The 16,231-nt window shown below is 33.5% G+C and overlaps 1 protein-coding gene across 15 annotated transcripts in view; it reads right to left on the bottom strand.

Moving 5' to 3' along the window:
- FNBP1 (formin binding protein 1) overlaps positions 1-16,231 on the bottom strand; it is a 181,128-nt gene that overhangs the window by 85,213 nt on the left and 79,684 nt on the right. For all 15 annotated transcript variants that reach the window (XM_072632695.1, XM_072632692.1, XM_072632691.1 and 12 more), the window contains exon 2: positions 5,120-5,235. In XM_072632695.1, the coding sequence (XP_072488796.1) occupies positions 5,120-5,235 (116 nt within the window). The remainder of the gene's footprint in view (positions 1-5,119; positions 5,236-16,231) is intronic.

A 16,231-nucleotide genomic window follows, 5' to 3' on the forward strand; every position in this document is an offset into this window, starting at 1 on the left:
TTTGATTTGTTTCTTCTTTCACAACTGTGACTAATATGTAAAAGTTTTACATGATAGCACATATATAACCATATCAAATTGCCTACCATTTTAGGAAGAGTGGAGGGGAGGAGAGTGGGAGGGAGAAAAATTTGGAAATCTTGTAAAAATGAATGCTAAAAATTGTCGACAGGTAACTGGGGAAAAAATAAAATACTATTAAAAAAGGGAAAAAATCTGGCCTCACATTTACTATGTAGCTCTGAGCATATAAACTCTTCCTGCCTCAGTTTCCTCTACTGTAAATTAAGGAAAATAATAGCACATACAACCTAGGGCTGTTATGAAAATAAAATGAGATAATATTTGTAAGGTGCTTGGCACATAGTAGATAACTTCTTTTCCTCTCTCCCTTTTTTCTTCCTTTCTTTGCTAAATCTTCATTCAGGACATACCATGGGTCTCCTCCAAGTCTCAGATCTGGGTCCTCTTCTCTTCTTCATTTATACTATTAATTGTGATTTGATCAGCTCCCATGAATACAATAATAATCTCTTTGCAAATAATTCTCAGGTCTATCTGTTTAGGTCTAATCTCTCTCTTGACCTCCAAATCTCAAATCTCCAACTCCTTATCAGACAACTTAAATGGGATACCTTGTAGGCACTTGAAATTTAACGTCTGAAATTTAACTCACCATTTTCCCCAAAATCTTCCTGCTTTCACACTTTTCTATTACTGTTGAAGGTAATGCCACTCTTCCAGATACCATAGCTCATAATCTAGGTGACATTTTCAATTCTTCACTTTCTCTGATCCAACATATCTAAGCAGTTATCATTTCTGCCTTTCTAACATCTCTCATATATGTTCCTTCTCTGCTCTAATACTGTCACTGCCACTGTCCTCAATACCTTACTCTATTGCAAAAGCTTACTAGTTGATTTTCCTGTCTCAAAATTCTCTCATTTTAGTCCATCCTCCATTCAGCTATCAAAATGTTCTTCTTAAAAGCACAGGTCTGGCCATGGCATCTATTGCCAGTCCTCACTCAATAAACTCCAGTGACTTTCTATTACCAACAAGATCAAATGTAAAATTCTATTTTTAGCTTTTAAAGATTTTTATAATCCTACCCCTTTATACCTTTTCAAAAGTCTTTAAACATCTTATTAATTCCCATATACTTTATGATTCCGTGAAATTGGTCTCTTTGCTGTTCCTCACATACTGACACATTCTCCAGAATGGATATTTTTAATGGTTGTTTCCCCTTTCTTAGAACTCTTCCTCCTCACCTTTGCCTCCTGAATTCCCCAACTTTCAAAATTCAATAGCTAAAATTCTACCTTCTGCAAGAAGCCTTTCTCAGTACTCCTTAATCTTAGTACCTTGCAGCCAGGGTTATCTTCAATTTGTCATGTATATATCTCACTTATATATTAGTTTGCTTGTTATCTTGTACATTAGTCTATAAGCTCCTTGAAAGTAAACTGCTTTTTGTATTTTCAGTGCTTAATGTAGTGCCTGATACATAGAAGGAACTAATAATGTTTGTTAACTTAAATTGAAAGTTAATTATGGTTTCAAGTAGCTGAAAGATTATGATGTGGAAGAGCAATGAATGGAAGGTGAAGAGAAGCAAATTTAGTTGGATGTGATGATAACTTTCTAATACAGAGGTTCAAAAAGGGAAAGAGCTGCCTCAGCAAGGAGCAGGATATTTTTCAATAGAAATTTTAAAGCACAGAACTGATGACTACCTTCTTTTCTTCAATTCCCAAACAAAATCCAATACCTTTGTTAGTAGTAAGCAAAATTTTTAAATTTCCCCCCCCTCTCCAATTCTAACAAATAAATTAAATTGGCAACATGAACAAATATTCTCAGGACATTTCTTATAAATACTAATAAATAACTTGTATTGTAAAAAGAAATGGTTCCAAAGAAAAACTATTCAAAGATTTCTCAAAAAAGTACTTAGTATTCCTATTCTTCTTTATTCTAGACATAATTCATAATCCTGAGAGTAATAAATAGCTAGAAAAAGAATATATTACTACTTACATTTAAATAAAGATTATTAAATGAAGACATGGTAGTGAAATGCAGACCTATGTCAAATTGGAGACATTGCAAAGAACATTTGACTCCCTGTATGAATGAAATCGCAGGTCTAGACCCTCCCAGATACCCCATGACCAAATTTAAAAAAATGTAATTCTCTAAAACTTTTTCCTCAAGTGAAAAACAAAACCCTATAAATGTTAATTTTAAAATTATATCTAAGTATTTTAAATATTATTCTTTTTAATTAATTCTGATATGTTCCGATTTCATCAGTTTTATCCTACTGAACATGTAACTATCACTACAAAGTAACCAAGATGCTGTACACAAGAATGATAAAATGTTGAATAAAAAAAAGACTAGGAGACTTGCAAAAAGGATTATGAATTGGATTAAAGACATTTACTTGATTACTTATGTCCTACTACATCAACTTGCCCCAATAAGTGATTAATACGTAGGTCCTTCCTAGGGGACTATGTTAATAGATGGATTTCAGGAAAGTGTTTCCTAGAAGATTATTTCTCTATCAGAAATGTCAGCTGTGAGCTGATCCAACCATTCTGGAAAGCAATTTGGAACTATGCCCAAAGAGCTATAAAAAAATGTGCATACCCTTTGACCCAGCAATATCACTTTCAGGGCTATATCCCAAAGAGATCATAAAAATGGGAAAAGGTCCCAAATGTACAAAAATACTGATAGCAGCTCTCTTCTGGTGGCCAAAAACTAGAAATTGAGGGAATGCCCATCAATTGAGAAATGGCTGAACAAGTTGTGGTATATGAATGTAATGGAATACTATTGTGCTATAAAAAATGACGAACACTCAGACTTCAGAAATACCTGGAAAGACTTATATGAACGGATGCTTAGTGAAATGAGCAGAACCAGGAGAACATTATACACAGTAACAGCCACTGTGTGTGAGGACTGTTTCTGATAGACTTAGCCCTTCACAGCAACACAAGGACCTAAAACATTTCCAAAGGACTCATAGTGCAAAATGCCATCCACATCAAGATTAAGAACTATGGAGTCAGAATGCAGAATGAAGCAGACTATTTTCTCTTTTGTTATGTTTTGTTTTGTTTTTCTCATGGTTTCTCCCATTTGTTTTAGTTCTTCTATGCAACATGACTAATGAGGAAATGTGTCTAATAAAAAATTTGTGTAGAACCCATATAAGAATGCATGTTCTCTTGGGGAGGGAGTGGAGAGAAAAGGGGAGAAAATCTTAAATTTATGGAAGTGATTGTTGAAAACAAATAAATTAATAAATTTAGGGGAGGAAAAGAAATGATGAATAGGTACACTTCAGAAAACCCTGGAAAGACTTGACTGAATTTATGCTGAGTGAAGTGAGCAGAACCAGGAGAATGTTGTACAACAGTGTGCAATGACTAACTTTGACAGACTTAGCCTTTCTCAGCAATGCAAAGACCTAAAACAATTCCAAAGGACTCATGAAGGAAAATACCATCCACATCCAGAGAAGGAACTATGGAGTCTGAATGCAGAGCAAAGCAGACTATTTTCTCTTTTTGTTTGGTTTGGTTTTTTTTCTTTCTCATGGTTCCTCCCATTCATTCTAAATCTTCTATACAACATGACTAATGTGAAAATATGTTTAATAAGAATGTACATGTAGAGTCAATATCAAATTGCATGCTATCTTAGGAAAGGAGGAGGGGGGGAAAATTTAAAACTTATAGAAGTGAATGTTAAAAACTAAAAATAAATAAGCTTAAAAAAAAGAAAAGAGAAGCCTTAGCATGAACATGATACATGTCTTCAAAGAGGATTATTATGCAGAAAATAAATTAGATTTACTCTGCTTAGAGTATATAACTACAAAAGGTTGCAGAAAAGCAAATGCAGTGAAGAAAAACTTCCTAACAATCAGAGTGGTACAAAGATAAAATGTGCTGCCTGGGGAGATAGTGTGTTCATCCTTCATTGCTGAAGAAGACCATGCCATCAGAGAAATAATGACATGACTTGCACTTGACTTTGTTTTGAGTGAGGGAGGGCTGTGCAGGTTACTAGCCTCACTTCTCCTCCAGAGCCATCTGAAGCCAGTGACCAGATATTCATCAGGATGACTGGAGATGACTCAGGATGAGGCAATTGGGGTTAAGTGACTTGCCCAAGGTCACACAGTTAGTGAGTATCAAATGTCTGGGGTGAGACTTGAACTCAGGTCCTCCTGATCCTGCACTGGTGCTCTATCCACTGCACCACCAAGCTGCCCCATGGAGAGATAGCAGTTCTACCTCAGTGGAAGTCTTCAAGAGCATCCTGGATGACTACCTTTCAGAAATGTCTTAGAGGTGATTACTATTTAATAAAAGGTTACATTAGCTTCTAAGGTCCATACAACGCACAATGGGGAGAAGAAAGATTATAAGTCTTTTACATAAGAATATCCACTATCAAAATATTTTAGTTTTACATTTTTTTTACAATTTTTGTACAATCCAGTGTAATTTTTAAAAAGTTGTTATTTCATCAAGCATTATTTTAGTGTATTTATTGATTCAATGGAGATAAAATATTTAAATCACACAAATGACCTGGATAAAAACAGGAATTTACCATAGTCTATAAGAACTTAAATAGGTCTTATACAGCATAAATAAAAATGAAGCTCTATAACAAAATAAATAAAGATCATGTATGCCCATAAGCCATTAATGAGTTCAGGTCCACTAATACCTTTTAAATCCTTTTATAGCAATCACCAAAATATTTGATAAATTCTGAAGATGACAAATGCCTAAGGATTTTAATATTATTTACCCCAATGCTTAACAAGAAAACATAAAAGGAAAATGACCTTCAACATTAATGACCAAGTTTTTATTTTTCTCACAGCTTAAGGAAGTTAAAATTTTGTCTTCAAAAATGAAGTTATAATTAAAACAATATATGCAGCTCATATTAAGAAAAACTAAATCATTTAAAGGTTGTATAAATACAAATATGATTATATACCATTTATAGCTTCTTTATTTTTAAGATCTTTTTGCAGTAATCAAAGAAATCATCTTTCTCAATATCAACTTACCTAAGTTGTTTTGCATAGCTGATTTCAATCTCGGTCCGTTCCTTGACAAATTTAATGTACTTCTCTAGAATATCAATTCCCCATTGTGTATGTTTTTCTAAGTTGTCAAATTGATCCTGTTAAAAATCAAGGAGACAGTTTAGAATTTTGTTCTATTTGGGTAGAACTAAAATTAAAATAATTTCCACAACACTAGTGTTGTACCAAAAGTATTACTTATATTTTCTGTGATTTTAGGTAAGTACTTAGTGACCTATTTAAAATTGACATCACCAAATTTGATTAGATAGCTGCCTTGTTCATAGCACATATTCCAATATGAATAGTGTTTCTCTCACACAATTTCTTTGGGCACTGGTATAAAATCTTGACAGTAAAAATTTTAAAATTCCAGTGAATTCAAAATCACCCTAATGCTTAACACTCCAATTACTAATCTGAATGGAGCCTCAAAATAAGTGCCTAGAATTGGTGATAATACTCTTAGAAATAAAGCTAAATTCTGTTTTTTAAAAGGAGTTATTTAGTAAAACCCTTGGCAAGACATGTTATTTCCTCACTAATTGTTGCTAATGCTATTCCTAACATATTTTTGCAAATAGCAAAGATGATGTCATTCAATGACCAAATTAATTCTTTTTACTCTTTAAATACAAATTTAAATCTTAAATTTTTAATCCAAATTGTTCCTTGATCAGGTACTTTTGTATCAAAATGTTAATTGAAATTGACTAGGCCTAAGACTGTGAAATCCAAACATAAGTAAAACCTTAATAATTCTCATTCTTATAGGAATAAAAGCAAAAACTCTAACCTTATGCTATTTAACAAAAAAAGGCTTTCTAATGAAATTCATGTTAAGACTGAAAAATGACAAAAGCTACTTGAGAGGGGTGAAAGTCAAATCAAACAATTATATAATCAATAGAATTATTATTTCTTTATTATAGCAAATACTATAGTTATCCTATTAAATCAGGACTCTTAATAATTACCCAGTCCTCCCTTTTCCATTTTTAGTAAGTAACAAATTCCCTCCTCCAGCATAAAGCTTCTCTCCCTTCTCTAGTCCTCACCAATAATTGATTTTGATGGCTTGAAAAATCTGGTAAAAATACTACATTTACAAAGTTTTCAAAAACAAAAGAACTGGAAAAACTACATTGCAGAGGCTCCTGGGAAGCCCCCAAATTCATTGCTGTACTAAGATCAGTTCATCATATTTCTTCCTATCATGTTTCTCTTTAGAGTTAGTGTATACAACATAGAGAACCCTCTCTGCTAGTTACGGTACTCAAAACTATTGCTTATTTTTGAAGATACCTATCTAGTTGAATATTGAATATTACTTGAATATTGCTAGCACCGTCAACAATATTTTTTCAATAAAATTATGTTGGTCTCATGAACTAAGAGATATTCCAAAATGAGGTTTGAAGCAAAATCGATCTTTATGTTACAAATTTTTACCCAGAAAGAGAGACTCTTCCAAAGTTATCTTTTAAAAATTCTATGCTTCAAAACAGGAAGATGATAAGTGTTGGAGAAGATGTGGGAGAGCTGGAACACTAATTCATTGTTGGTGGAGCTGTGAGCTTATCCAACCATTCTGGAGAGCAATTTGGAACTATGCCCAAAGGGCTACCAAAATGTGCATACCGTTTGACCCAGCAATATTGCTTCTAGGACTGTATCCCAAAGAGATCATAAAAATGGGAAAGGGTCCCACATGTACAAAAAATATTGATAGCAGCTCTCTTTGTGGTGGCAAGAACTGGAAATCAAGGGGATGCCCATCAAATGCGGAATGACTGAACAAATTGTGGTATATGAATGTAATGAAATACTATTGTGCTGTGAGAAATGATGAACAGGAAGACTTCAGGACTTATACAAACTGATGTTGAGTGAAAGGAACAGAACCAGGAGAACTTTGTACACAGCAACAACTACAGTGTGAAAGGAATTTTTCTGGTAGACTTAGTCCTCTATAGCAACGCAAGGACCTAAAAAATTCTCAACAGACTTTTGAGGCAAAATGCCTTCCACATTCAGAGAAAGAAGTATAGAATTGGATCACAGAATAAAACAGACTATTTTCTCTTTTGTTTTGTTTTTTCTCATGGCTTCTCCCATCCATTTGAATTCTTTCATGAAACATGGCTAAGGTGAAAATATATTTAGTAAGAATGTATGTGTAGAACCGATATAAGAATGCATGCCGTCTTGGGGACGGAGAGAAAAATCTAAGATTTATGGAATTGATTGTAGAAAACTGAAAACAAATTAATTAATTTTTTAAAAAAATTCTATGCTTAATTCTAAAAGACTGAGGATGAAAAATGCTATCATTTTCCAGAAAAAGAACTGATGGTATCTGAATGCAGATCAAAACATATTATTTTCACTTTCTTTTTTATGTGTTTTTTTGTTCTGTTTCTTTTTTCATAACATGACTAATATGGAAATATGCTTTATATGACTGCACATATATAACCCATATTAAGTTGCTTACTGTCTTAGGGGAGAGGAGGTGGAAAATTTAGAACTCAAAAATTTATTTAAAAAAAGAATGTTAAAATGGTATTTACATATATTTGGAAAAGATGCTATTTAAACGAAAAAATAAAATTTGAAGGGACCTTTAATATTTAAAAAAATTTATTCTTTAGAAAACCTGTCAGAGCTATCAGTAAAGGAAAAAGTTATGACCAGACAAGAGATACAATCACAGGAAGTAAAACGGATAATTTTGATTACATGAAATTAAAAAGCTTTTTCCCAAACAAAACCAATGCAGCCAAAATTAGAAAGAAAAACAAGAAACAAGGTGGGGAGGAATTTATGGCAAGTTTCTCTGATAAAGGCCTCATTTCTCAAATATATAGGAAATTGAGTCAAATTTATAAAAACAAAAGCAATTCTCCAGTGGATAAATGGCCAAAGGATATAAAGAAGTAGTTCTCAGAAGAAGGAATCAATACTATCAATTGTTACATTTTAAAAATTTACTCTAAATCACTAGTGATTGGAGAAATGAAATTTGAAATAACTCTGAAGCACCACCTCACACTTACAGATTGGCTAACTTGAAAGAAAAGCAAAATGACAAATACTGGAGGGGATGTAGAAAAATAGGCACACTAATGCACTGTTGGTAGAATTGTTAACTGGTCTAACCATTCTGCAGAACAATCTGAAACTATGTTCAAAGGGCTATAAAACTGTGCCTATCTTTTGACCCAACAATACCATTACTAATTCTGTATTCCAAAGAGATATGTATCCATATGTACAAAAATATTTATAGCAACTTTTTTTTGTGTGTGTGTGTGTGTGTGTGTGTGTGTGTGTGTATGGTGGCCAAGAAGTGGAAATTGAGGGGATGTCCATCAATTGGGGAATGGCAAACAAGTTGTAATATGACAAGGGGGACAGTTTTAGAAAAATCTAGGAAGACTTATATGAAGTGATGTAAGATGAAGTAAGTAGAACCAGGAAAATATTGTACACAGTGACAGCAATATTGTATACAATGATCCAAGACAATTCCAAAGGACTCATGATGAAAAATGCTATCTATCTCTGGAGGGAGAACTGATAAACTGAGTTCATATTCTAGTATACTGTCTTTCATTTTCTTTACTCTTCTTGCTTTTTTCCCCAACACGGCTAATATGGAAATATGTGTTACTTGACTTCACGTGAGTACCATATTGCTTATCTTCTCAACGGCTGGGGCAAGGGTTTGGGGGATGGAGAGAATTTAGAACTCAAACAAAAAAAATGAACATGAAAAGTTTTTAAACTGTTTTTTATACTATCTTCATTACAGAGAATCATTAGAACTTTCTATAAAGAACTATATATTGGTAAAACTGAAAATGTAAAGGAAATTAGTTACCTACAAAAACATAAACTATCCAAATTAATGTAGACCAGAGATCTTAATTTCAACAAATGAAATTGAACAATCTATAAAATAATCACCCCCCAAAAAATGTTCCTGGTCCAGATATAATTATAGATGAATATATTACATATGTATAAAATGTGTTATATGTTATAAATAGTAGACATTTAATGAATAATACCCTTACTAAACAAATTATTCCCCAAAGATTGAAAAAGAAAAAATTATACCAAATATTTTTGATGAGATAAGTATAGTTCTTGTATATAAAGATAAAGAACAGAGAGTCACAGACTCATATTAAGTCTTTCCCCATTCCAATCTATCTTCCATTTAGATATCAAAATGACCTTCCCAGAATACAGATCTGACCATATCACTCCTTTTCTCTTCTACACTCAATAAACTCTGGCACTACCTATTATCTCTAGAATCAAATATAAAAACCTTTGCTTGACATTCAAAACCCTTTGTAACCTACCTTAGAGGACCTCAATTCATGCTTTTACTTTTATCTCCAGTACTTAATATTGTGGATGGGACATATAATTTAATAAATATTTATTGCCTAGTTTCCTTCATAATTTATCTAAAGTGACACTTTTCCTGATCCCTCCCACCTGCTAGTGCATCTCCATGTCAAAATTATTTTATACTTAATATGCATACATTTGGCATTTATTTAGACTTATATATATGATTTCCTCTGAAAGAATGTAAGCTCCTTGAGGGCAGAGACAGTTTCACTTTTGTCTCTTTTTTTATCTTTATATGTATTTTGTCTTGCCCAACATATAATAAGCACTTTAAAAAATGCTTGATCAGTTGTGGTATATGATTGTAATGGAATGCTATTGTGTTATAAGAAATGATGAACAGGCAAACTTCAGAAAAGACTTATATGAACTAATGTTGAGTGAAGAGAGCAGAATCAGGAGAACATCGTACATAGTAACAGTCACACCGTGAGATGACTAACTTTGATAGACTTGGCTCTTCTCAGCAATGCAAGGTTCTAAGAAAACTCCAAAAGGCCCATGATGAAAAATACTATTTACATCCAGAGAAAGAATTACAGAGTCTCAATGCAGATTGAAGCATACTATTTGCTCTCTCTCTTTTTGTTTTGTTTCTTCTTTCTCATAATTCATTCCATTGATTCTAATTCTTTTTTGCAACATGACAAATGTGAAAATGTTTAATGTAAATGTATATAGAGAGCCTATCTATATCAGATTGCAAGCCATCTTGGGGAGGGGGGGAGGTTGGATAGGTAGAAGGGGGAGAAAATTTGGAACTCAAAATTTGGAATAGAATGTTGTAAACTAAAAATGAATCCATAAATTTTTTTAAAATGCTTGATCAAGGACAAACATTTCTGAAGAAATTTACTTAGCCAGAAAAATTCCCACTTCAAGAAAAATCATAGTAAATTCACAAACAGAGATGTGAAATAATTACCCAATAGAATAAGTTTCTTGCAGTAAGGATTGTTTTGCTTTTGTCTGTATATTTCCAAGGCATAACACAGTGTAGATGTAATGTTAAAATGACAACTGTAAAATGGACAACTCAAATCCAGCTACTAGCTGAGTGACTGACTCTAGGTAAGTCACTTAACCTGTTTGCCTTAGTTTCCTTAACTGTCAAAAAAAGATAATTTTAATGTCTACCTTAAAGGGTTGTTGTGAAGATAATATAAGATATTTGTAAAAAGTGTTTAGCAAAGTATCATAGTAGGTGCTATGTAAATGCAAAAGATAATTCCCAAATTTTCAGGTTGCAACCTGATTTTCTTTCTAGATCTTCCTTAAAATCCTGTTTTTCTTTAGCATTCTTCTCAAAGGTCAGACCAAGGAAAAGTTACCCAAGAACACACACCTATCTCCCCCATCCTCAAAAAATCTCTCATTTAATCCATTCACCACCACTAGCTATCATCCTATATCTCTCCTCCCTTTTGTGGCTAACATCTTTAGAAGAAATCAACCACTGGTACCTCCACTTGCTTTCTTCTCTTTTCTTAACTCTACTTCTGACTTCATCCTTCAACTGAAACTGCTCTCTCCAAAGTTACCAATAATCAATTAATTACCATTTAATTAATTACCAATTAAATCCTTTTCTCAGTCTTCATCCTTCTTGACCTCTCTAGCTTTTCACACAGTCAGTCACTTTTTTCTCCCTGATTTCTTCTCAAAGTTTTCTTGTCACTACCTTCTGCTGATTCTCTTTCCTTGTCTGAGTGGTTCTTCTCATTCTCTACTACTGGGTCTTCAACCAGCTGATGTCCATCTACTATGGACATCTACTATTTATTCAAGCAGCCCTAAAATCTCTTACCCCTTCAACTGTCTATGAGACATCTGGACCTGCATATCCCAGAGATATTTTAAATTCAACATGTTATAAACTGAATTCTTTATATTTCCCTACAAACTCTGCCCTCTTTCTAACTTCACAATTACTGTTGAGAACCACCATATTCTTGGTTACACAGATATACAAGATAGGTGTCATCCTTGACTTCTCACTCTTTCACCTCCCTGCCCCTACAATATACAATCAGTTCCCAAGTCTTCTTTCTACCTTTATAACATGTCTCCTTTTCTCTTCTGACACTGTCATCAACCTGCCATAGATGACTAGCTAGGAATGGAGGAGGAAAATATTCAGAAATGAAAGTAATGCTAAAACAAAAGACACGAATAAAATAAGTCAAAACAAAATACATCCATAAAAATTAAGTTTTTTGTTAAACTTGCTAACTTTACTATTCTATTAAGAAAAAGAAAGCATAATGAGTTTTATTGAGGTGGTCTCTCTTCTGTAACACTTTATTCACTTAGTAACAAATCCTTAAAAAGGAGGAATGAATGGGGGATTTACCCCAGCAGTAATGAAATTCAAAGAGACTCAGAAAAACAGACAGAAACATTGAGCTTCATCTAATAAGTAAGAATAATTGGTTAAAATATAAAAAAGCCAAACCATGCCCCAGATTAATTCCTGTCTTGCTGGGTCCATCTTGTCCTCTTCCTAGAAATGGCCTCTAATTACAGAGAGCGCTTTCTTCCCTCACATTGTAATATGGCAGAATCTCTTTCTTATATGTCTTTCTCTGTCTCAATATTAAATTTATTTTAAATTTGAGAGCACATTTTATACTGCTTTCCTCAGGTCATATTTTATCATGCTTGTCCTAAATATCAGAACTGCTGTGCTTAGTTACAGTTCCCCTTAGGAAGGTAAAATGATGTTTTCTAAGTCATTGGTGGGGGCAGTGGGGGAATGTGTTAATTATATCCTTTGCAACATGGTACTGTCATTACCGCTATGGTACTCTGGTCCTCTGGCTAGTATTCTTGCTTAAACACATTAAATTACTATTATCACTAACAACTTGAACACTGGAAAGTTAATGACTGGAAAGCTTTTTCAAGTAGAATAAAGAATAAAGAAAGAAACATAGGCTCAAAGATTTAGAGTTAGAAGGGGCCATCTAGGTCAATCCTGTCATTTTGTAGGTAAGGAAACTAGGCTCAGTGAGGTTAAGTGACTCCTTAAAATTGGAACCAAAGACCTCTGATTCCAAATACTGCACAATATTCCTTGCATTATGATGATGCAAGAAATCTCAAGCATTATAAAAAGTCTCCCCTATATTTTGAAGTCATGAGCATTAAAAAGTATAAGTTAACATTAGGATTTATTATAAATTTTTAAATACTGAATATTATAGGAGAACCTGGAACCTAACAAACAACATTTTGCAACGGTTGGGCACTAGAAGTCATTGGGTTTTTTTAAAATCAAACCATTTCACCAATTTTTTTTTGTCTCTGTGCCAGTTATATTGAACCTCATCTCCATAAAAAACCCTACCATAGGATTCACCCAAAATTTTTCAAAGATTGCAGCGAACTGAAAGATGATATTTAATATATATAGATAGATAGATAAATTATGAACTCTTAATTCATGCACTGTATTAATAGCATGAATGCCTATTTTACAAAAGCCTTGGCTCATTTTTCATTTTTTTTATTACTTTATTTGGTTTCAGTGTTCTACAATCACTTCCATATAACTTAGATTCCTCCCCCCCTCCTCCTTCCCCCTTTCCTCCCCAAAACAGCATACAATTTTATATACGTTCTACACATACATTTCTATTAAATACATTTTCACCTTACTCATGTTGCATAGAAGAATTAAAATGAATGGGAAAAATCATAAAACAAACCAAAACGTAATACAAAAGAAAATGATCTGCTACATTCTGCGATCAAATTCCATAGTTCTTTCTCTGGATGAGGAAGGCATTTTGCCTTAAGAGACCATTGGGAATTTTTTAAGTCCCTGCATTGCAATGCAGTTCTAAGTCTACCAGAAAAAACCTTGCACATGTGGTTATTGCTGTGTATAACGTTCTCCTGGTTCTGCTCCTTTCATTCAGCATCAGTTCATATAAGTTCTTCCAGGCCTCTTTGAAGTCTTCCTGTGCATCATTTCTTACAGCACAATAGTATTCCATTACATTCATATACCACAATTTATTCAGCATTTCCCAATTGGGGGGCATCCCCTTGATTTCCAGTTCTTGGCCACCACAAAGAGAACTGCTATAAATATTTTTGTACATGTGGGACCCTTTCCCATTTTTATGATCTCTTGGGGATACAGTCCTAGAAGCAGTATTGTTGGGTCAAAGGGTATGCACATTTTGGTAGCCCTTTGGGCATAGTTCCAAATTGCTCTCCAGAATGGCTGGATCAGCTCACAGCTCCACCAACAATGAATTAGTGTTCCAACTCTCCCACATCTTCTCCAACATTTATCATCATCCTGTTTTGTCATGTTAGCCAATCTGATAGGTGTGATGTGGTACCTCAGAGTTGTTTTGATTTGCATTTCTCTAATCAATAGTGATTTAGAGCATTTTTTCATATGACTATAGATAGCTCTGATTTCTTTCTCTGAAAACTGCCTGTTCGTATCCTTTGACCATTTATCAATTGGGGAATGACTTGTATTCTTATACATCTGACTCAGTTCTCTATATATTTTAGAATTGAAGCCTTTATCACAGACACTAGTCACAAAAATTCTTTCCCAGTTTTCTGCTTCCCTCCTAATCTTGGCTGCACTGGGTTTGTTTGTGCAAAAACTTTTCAATTTAATGTAATCAAAGTTATCCATTTTGCATTTCATAATGTTTTCTATCTCTCCTTTAGTAAAGAATTCTTCCCTTTTCCATAAATCTGATAAATACACTATTCCTTGCTCCACTAATTTGTTTATAGTATCAGTCTCTAGATCATGGACCCAATTGGACTTTATTCTTGTGTACGGTGTTAGGCATTGGTCTATGTCTAGTTTCTGCCATACTGTTATCCAGTTTTCCCAGCAATTTTTGTCCAACAGTGAGTTCTTATCCCAGAAGCTGGGGTCCATGGGTTTATCAAACAGTAGATTGCTATATTCATTGACTACTGCGTCGTGGGCACCTAACATATTCCACTGGTCTACCCTTCTGTTTCTTAGCCAGTACCAAGTGGTTTTGATAATTGCTGCTTTATAATACAATCTGAGATCTGGTAGCGCTAGGCCACCTTCCCTAACATTTCCTTTCATTAGTTTCCTTGATATTCTGTATCTTTTGTTCTTCCAAATGAATTTTGATATTTTTTCTATCTCTACAAAAAATCTGATAGTTTGATTGGTAAGGCACTGAATAAGTAAATTAATTTAGGTAGAATTGTCATTTTTATTACATTGGCTTGGCCCACCCACAAGTAACTAATGTTTTTCCACTTACTTAGGTCTGACTTTATTTGCGTGAAAAGTGTTTTGTAATTGTGTTCATATAATCCCTGGGTTTGCTTTGGCAGGCAGACTCCCAAATATTTTATAGTGTCTACCGTAGCTTTAAATAGGATTTCTCTTTCTATCTCTTGCTGTTGGACTTCGTTACTAATATACAGAAATGCAGAGAATTTATGTGGGTTTATTTTGTAACCTGTAGCTTTGCCAAAGTTGTTTATTATTTCCAGTAGTTTTTTACTTGATTCTCTGGGATTCTCTAAGTATATCATCATAACATCTGCAAAGAGTGGTAACTTAGGTTCTTCTTTGCCTATTCTAATTCCTTCCATTTCTTTTTCTTCTCTTATTGCCACAGCTAACATTTCTTGTGTGTGTTCCTCCTTCATTGCTGAAGAAGACCATACCATCAGAGAAATGGTGACATATTGAATAATGGTGTGATAATGGACATCCTTGTTTCAGCCCTGATCTTATTGGAAATGCATCTAGCTTACTTCCATTGCATATAATGCTTGCTGAAGGTTTTAGGTGGATACTGCTTATTATTTTATGGTTCCATTTTTTCGTATGTTCTCCAGTGTTTTCAATAAGAATGGGTGTTGTATTTGGTCAAAAGCTTTTCTACATCTACTGAGATAATCATGTGGTTTCTGTTAGTTTTGTTGTTGATATGATCAATAATGTTAATAGTTTTCCTAATACTGAACCAGCCCTGCATTCCTGGTATCAAACCTACCTGACCATAATGTATTATTTTCATGATTAGCTGCTGTATTCTTTTTGCTAAAATCTTACTTAAAATTTTTACATCTATATTCAGTAGAGAAATTGGTCTATAATTTTCTTTCTCTGTTTTGGCTCTTCCTGGTTTAGGTATCAAAACCATATTTGTATCATAAAAAGAATTTGGGAGAACTCCTTCCCAATTTTTCCAAATAGTCTATATAGTATTAGAATTAACTGTACTTTAAATGTTTGATAGAATTCACTTGTGAATCCATCAGGCCCTGGAGATTTTCTTCCTAGGGAGTTCATTGATGACTTGTTCAATTTCTTTTTCTGAGATGTAGGTTATTTAAATATTCAACTTCCTCTTCTGTTAGTTTGGGCAATTTGTATCTTTTAAAATAATCATCCATCTCATTTAGATTGTTGAATTTATGGGTATACAGTTAGGCAAAGTAATTTTTTATTATTGTTTTAATTTCCTTCTCATTGGGGGTGAGTTCACCCTTTTCATTTTTGATATTGGTAATTTGGTTTTCTTCTTTCTTTTTTTTTAATCAAATTGACCAAAGGTTTATCAATTTTATTGATTTTTTTCTTAAAACCAACTCCTAGTTTTATTTATTAGTTCAATTTTATTTTTC

Source organism: Notamacropus eugenii, chromosome 1 (genome assembly GCF_028372415.1).
Source record: "Notamacropus eugenii isolate mMacEug1 chromosome 1, mMacEug1.pri_v2, whole genome shotgun sequence".
Lineage (NCBI taxonomy): Eukaryota > Metazoa > Chordata > Mammalia > Diprotodontia > Macropodidae > Notamacropus > Notamacropus eugenii.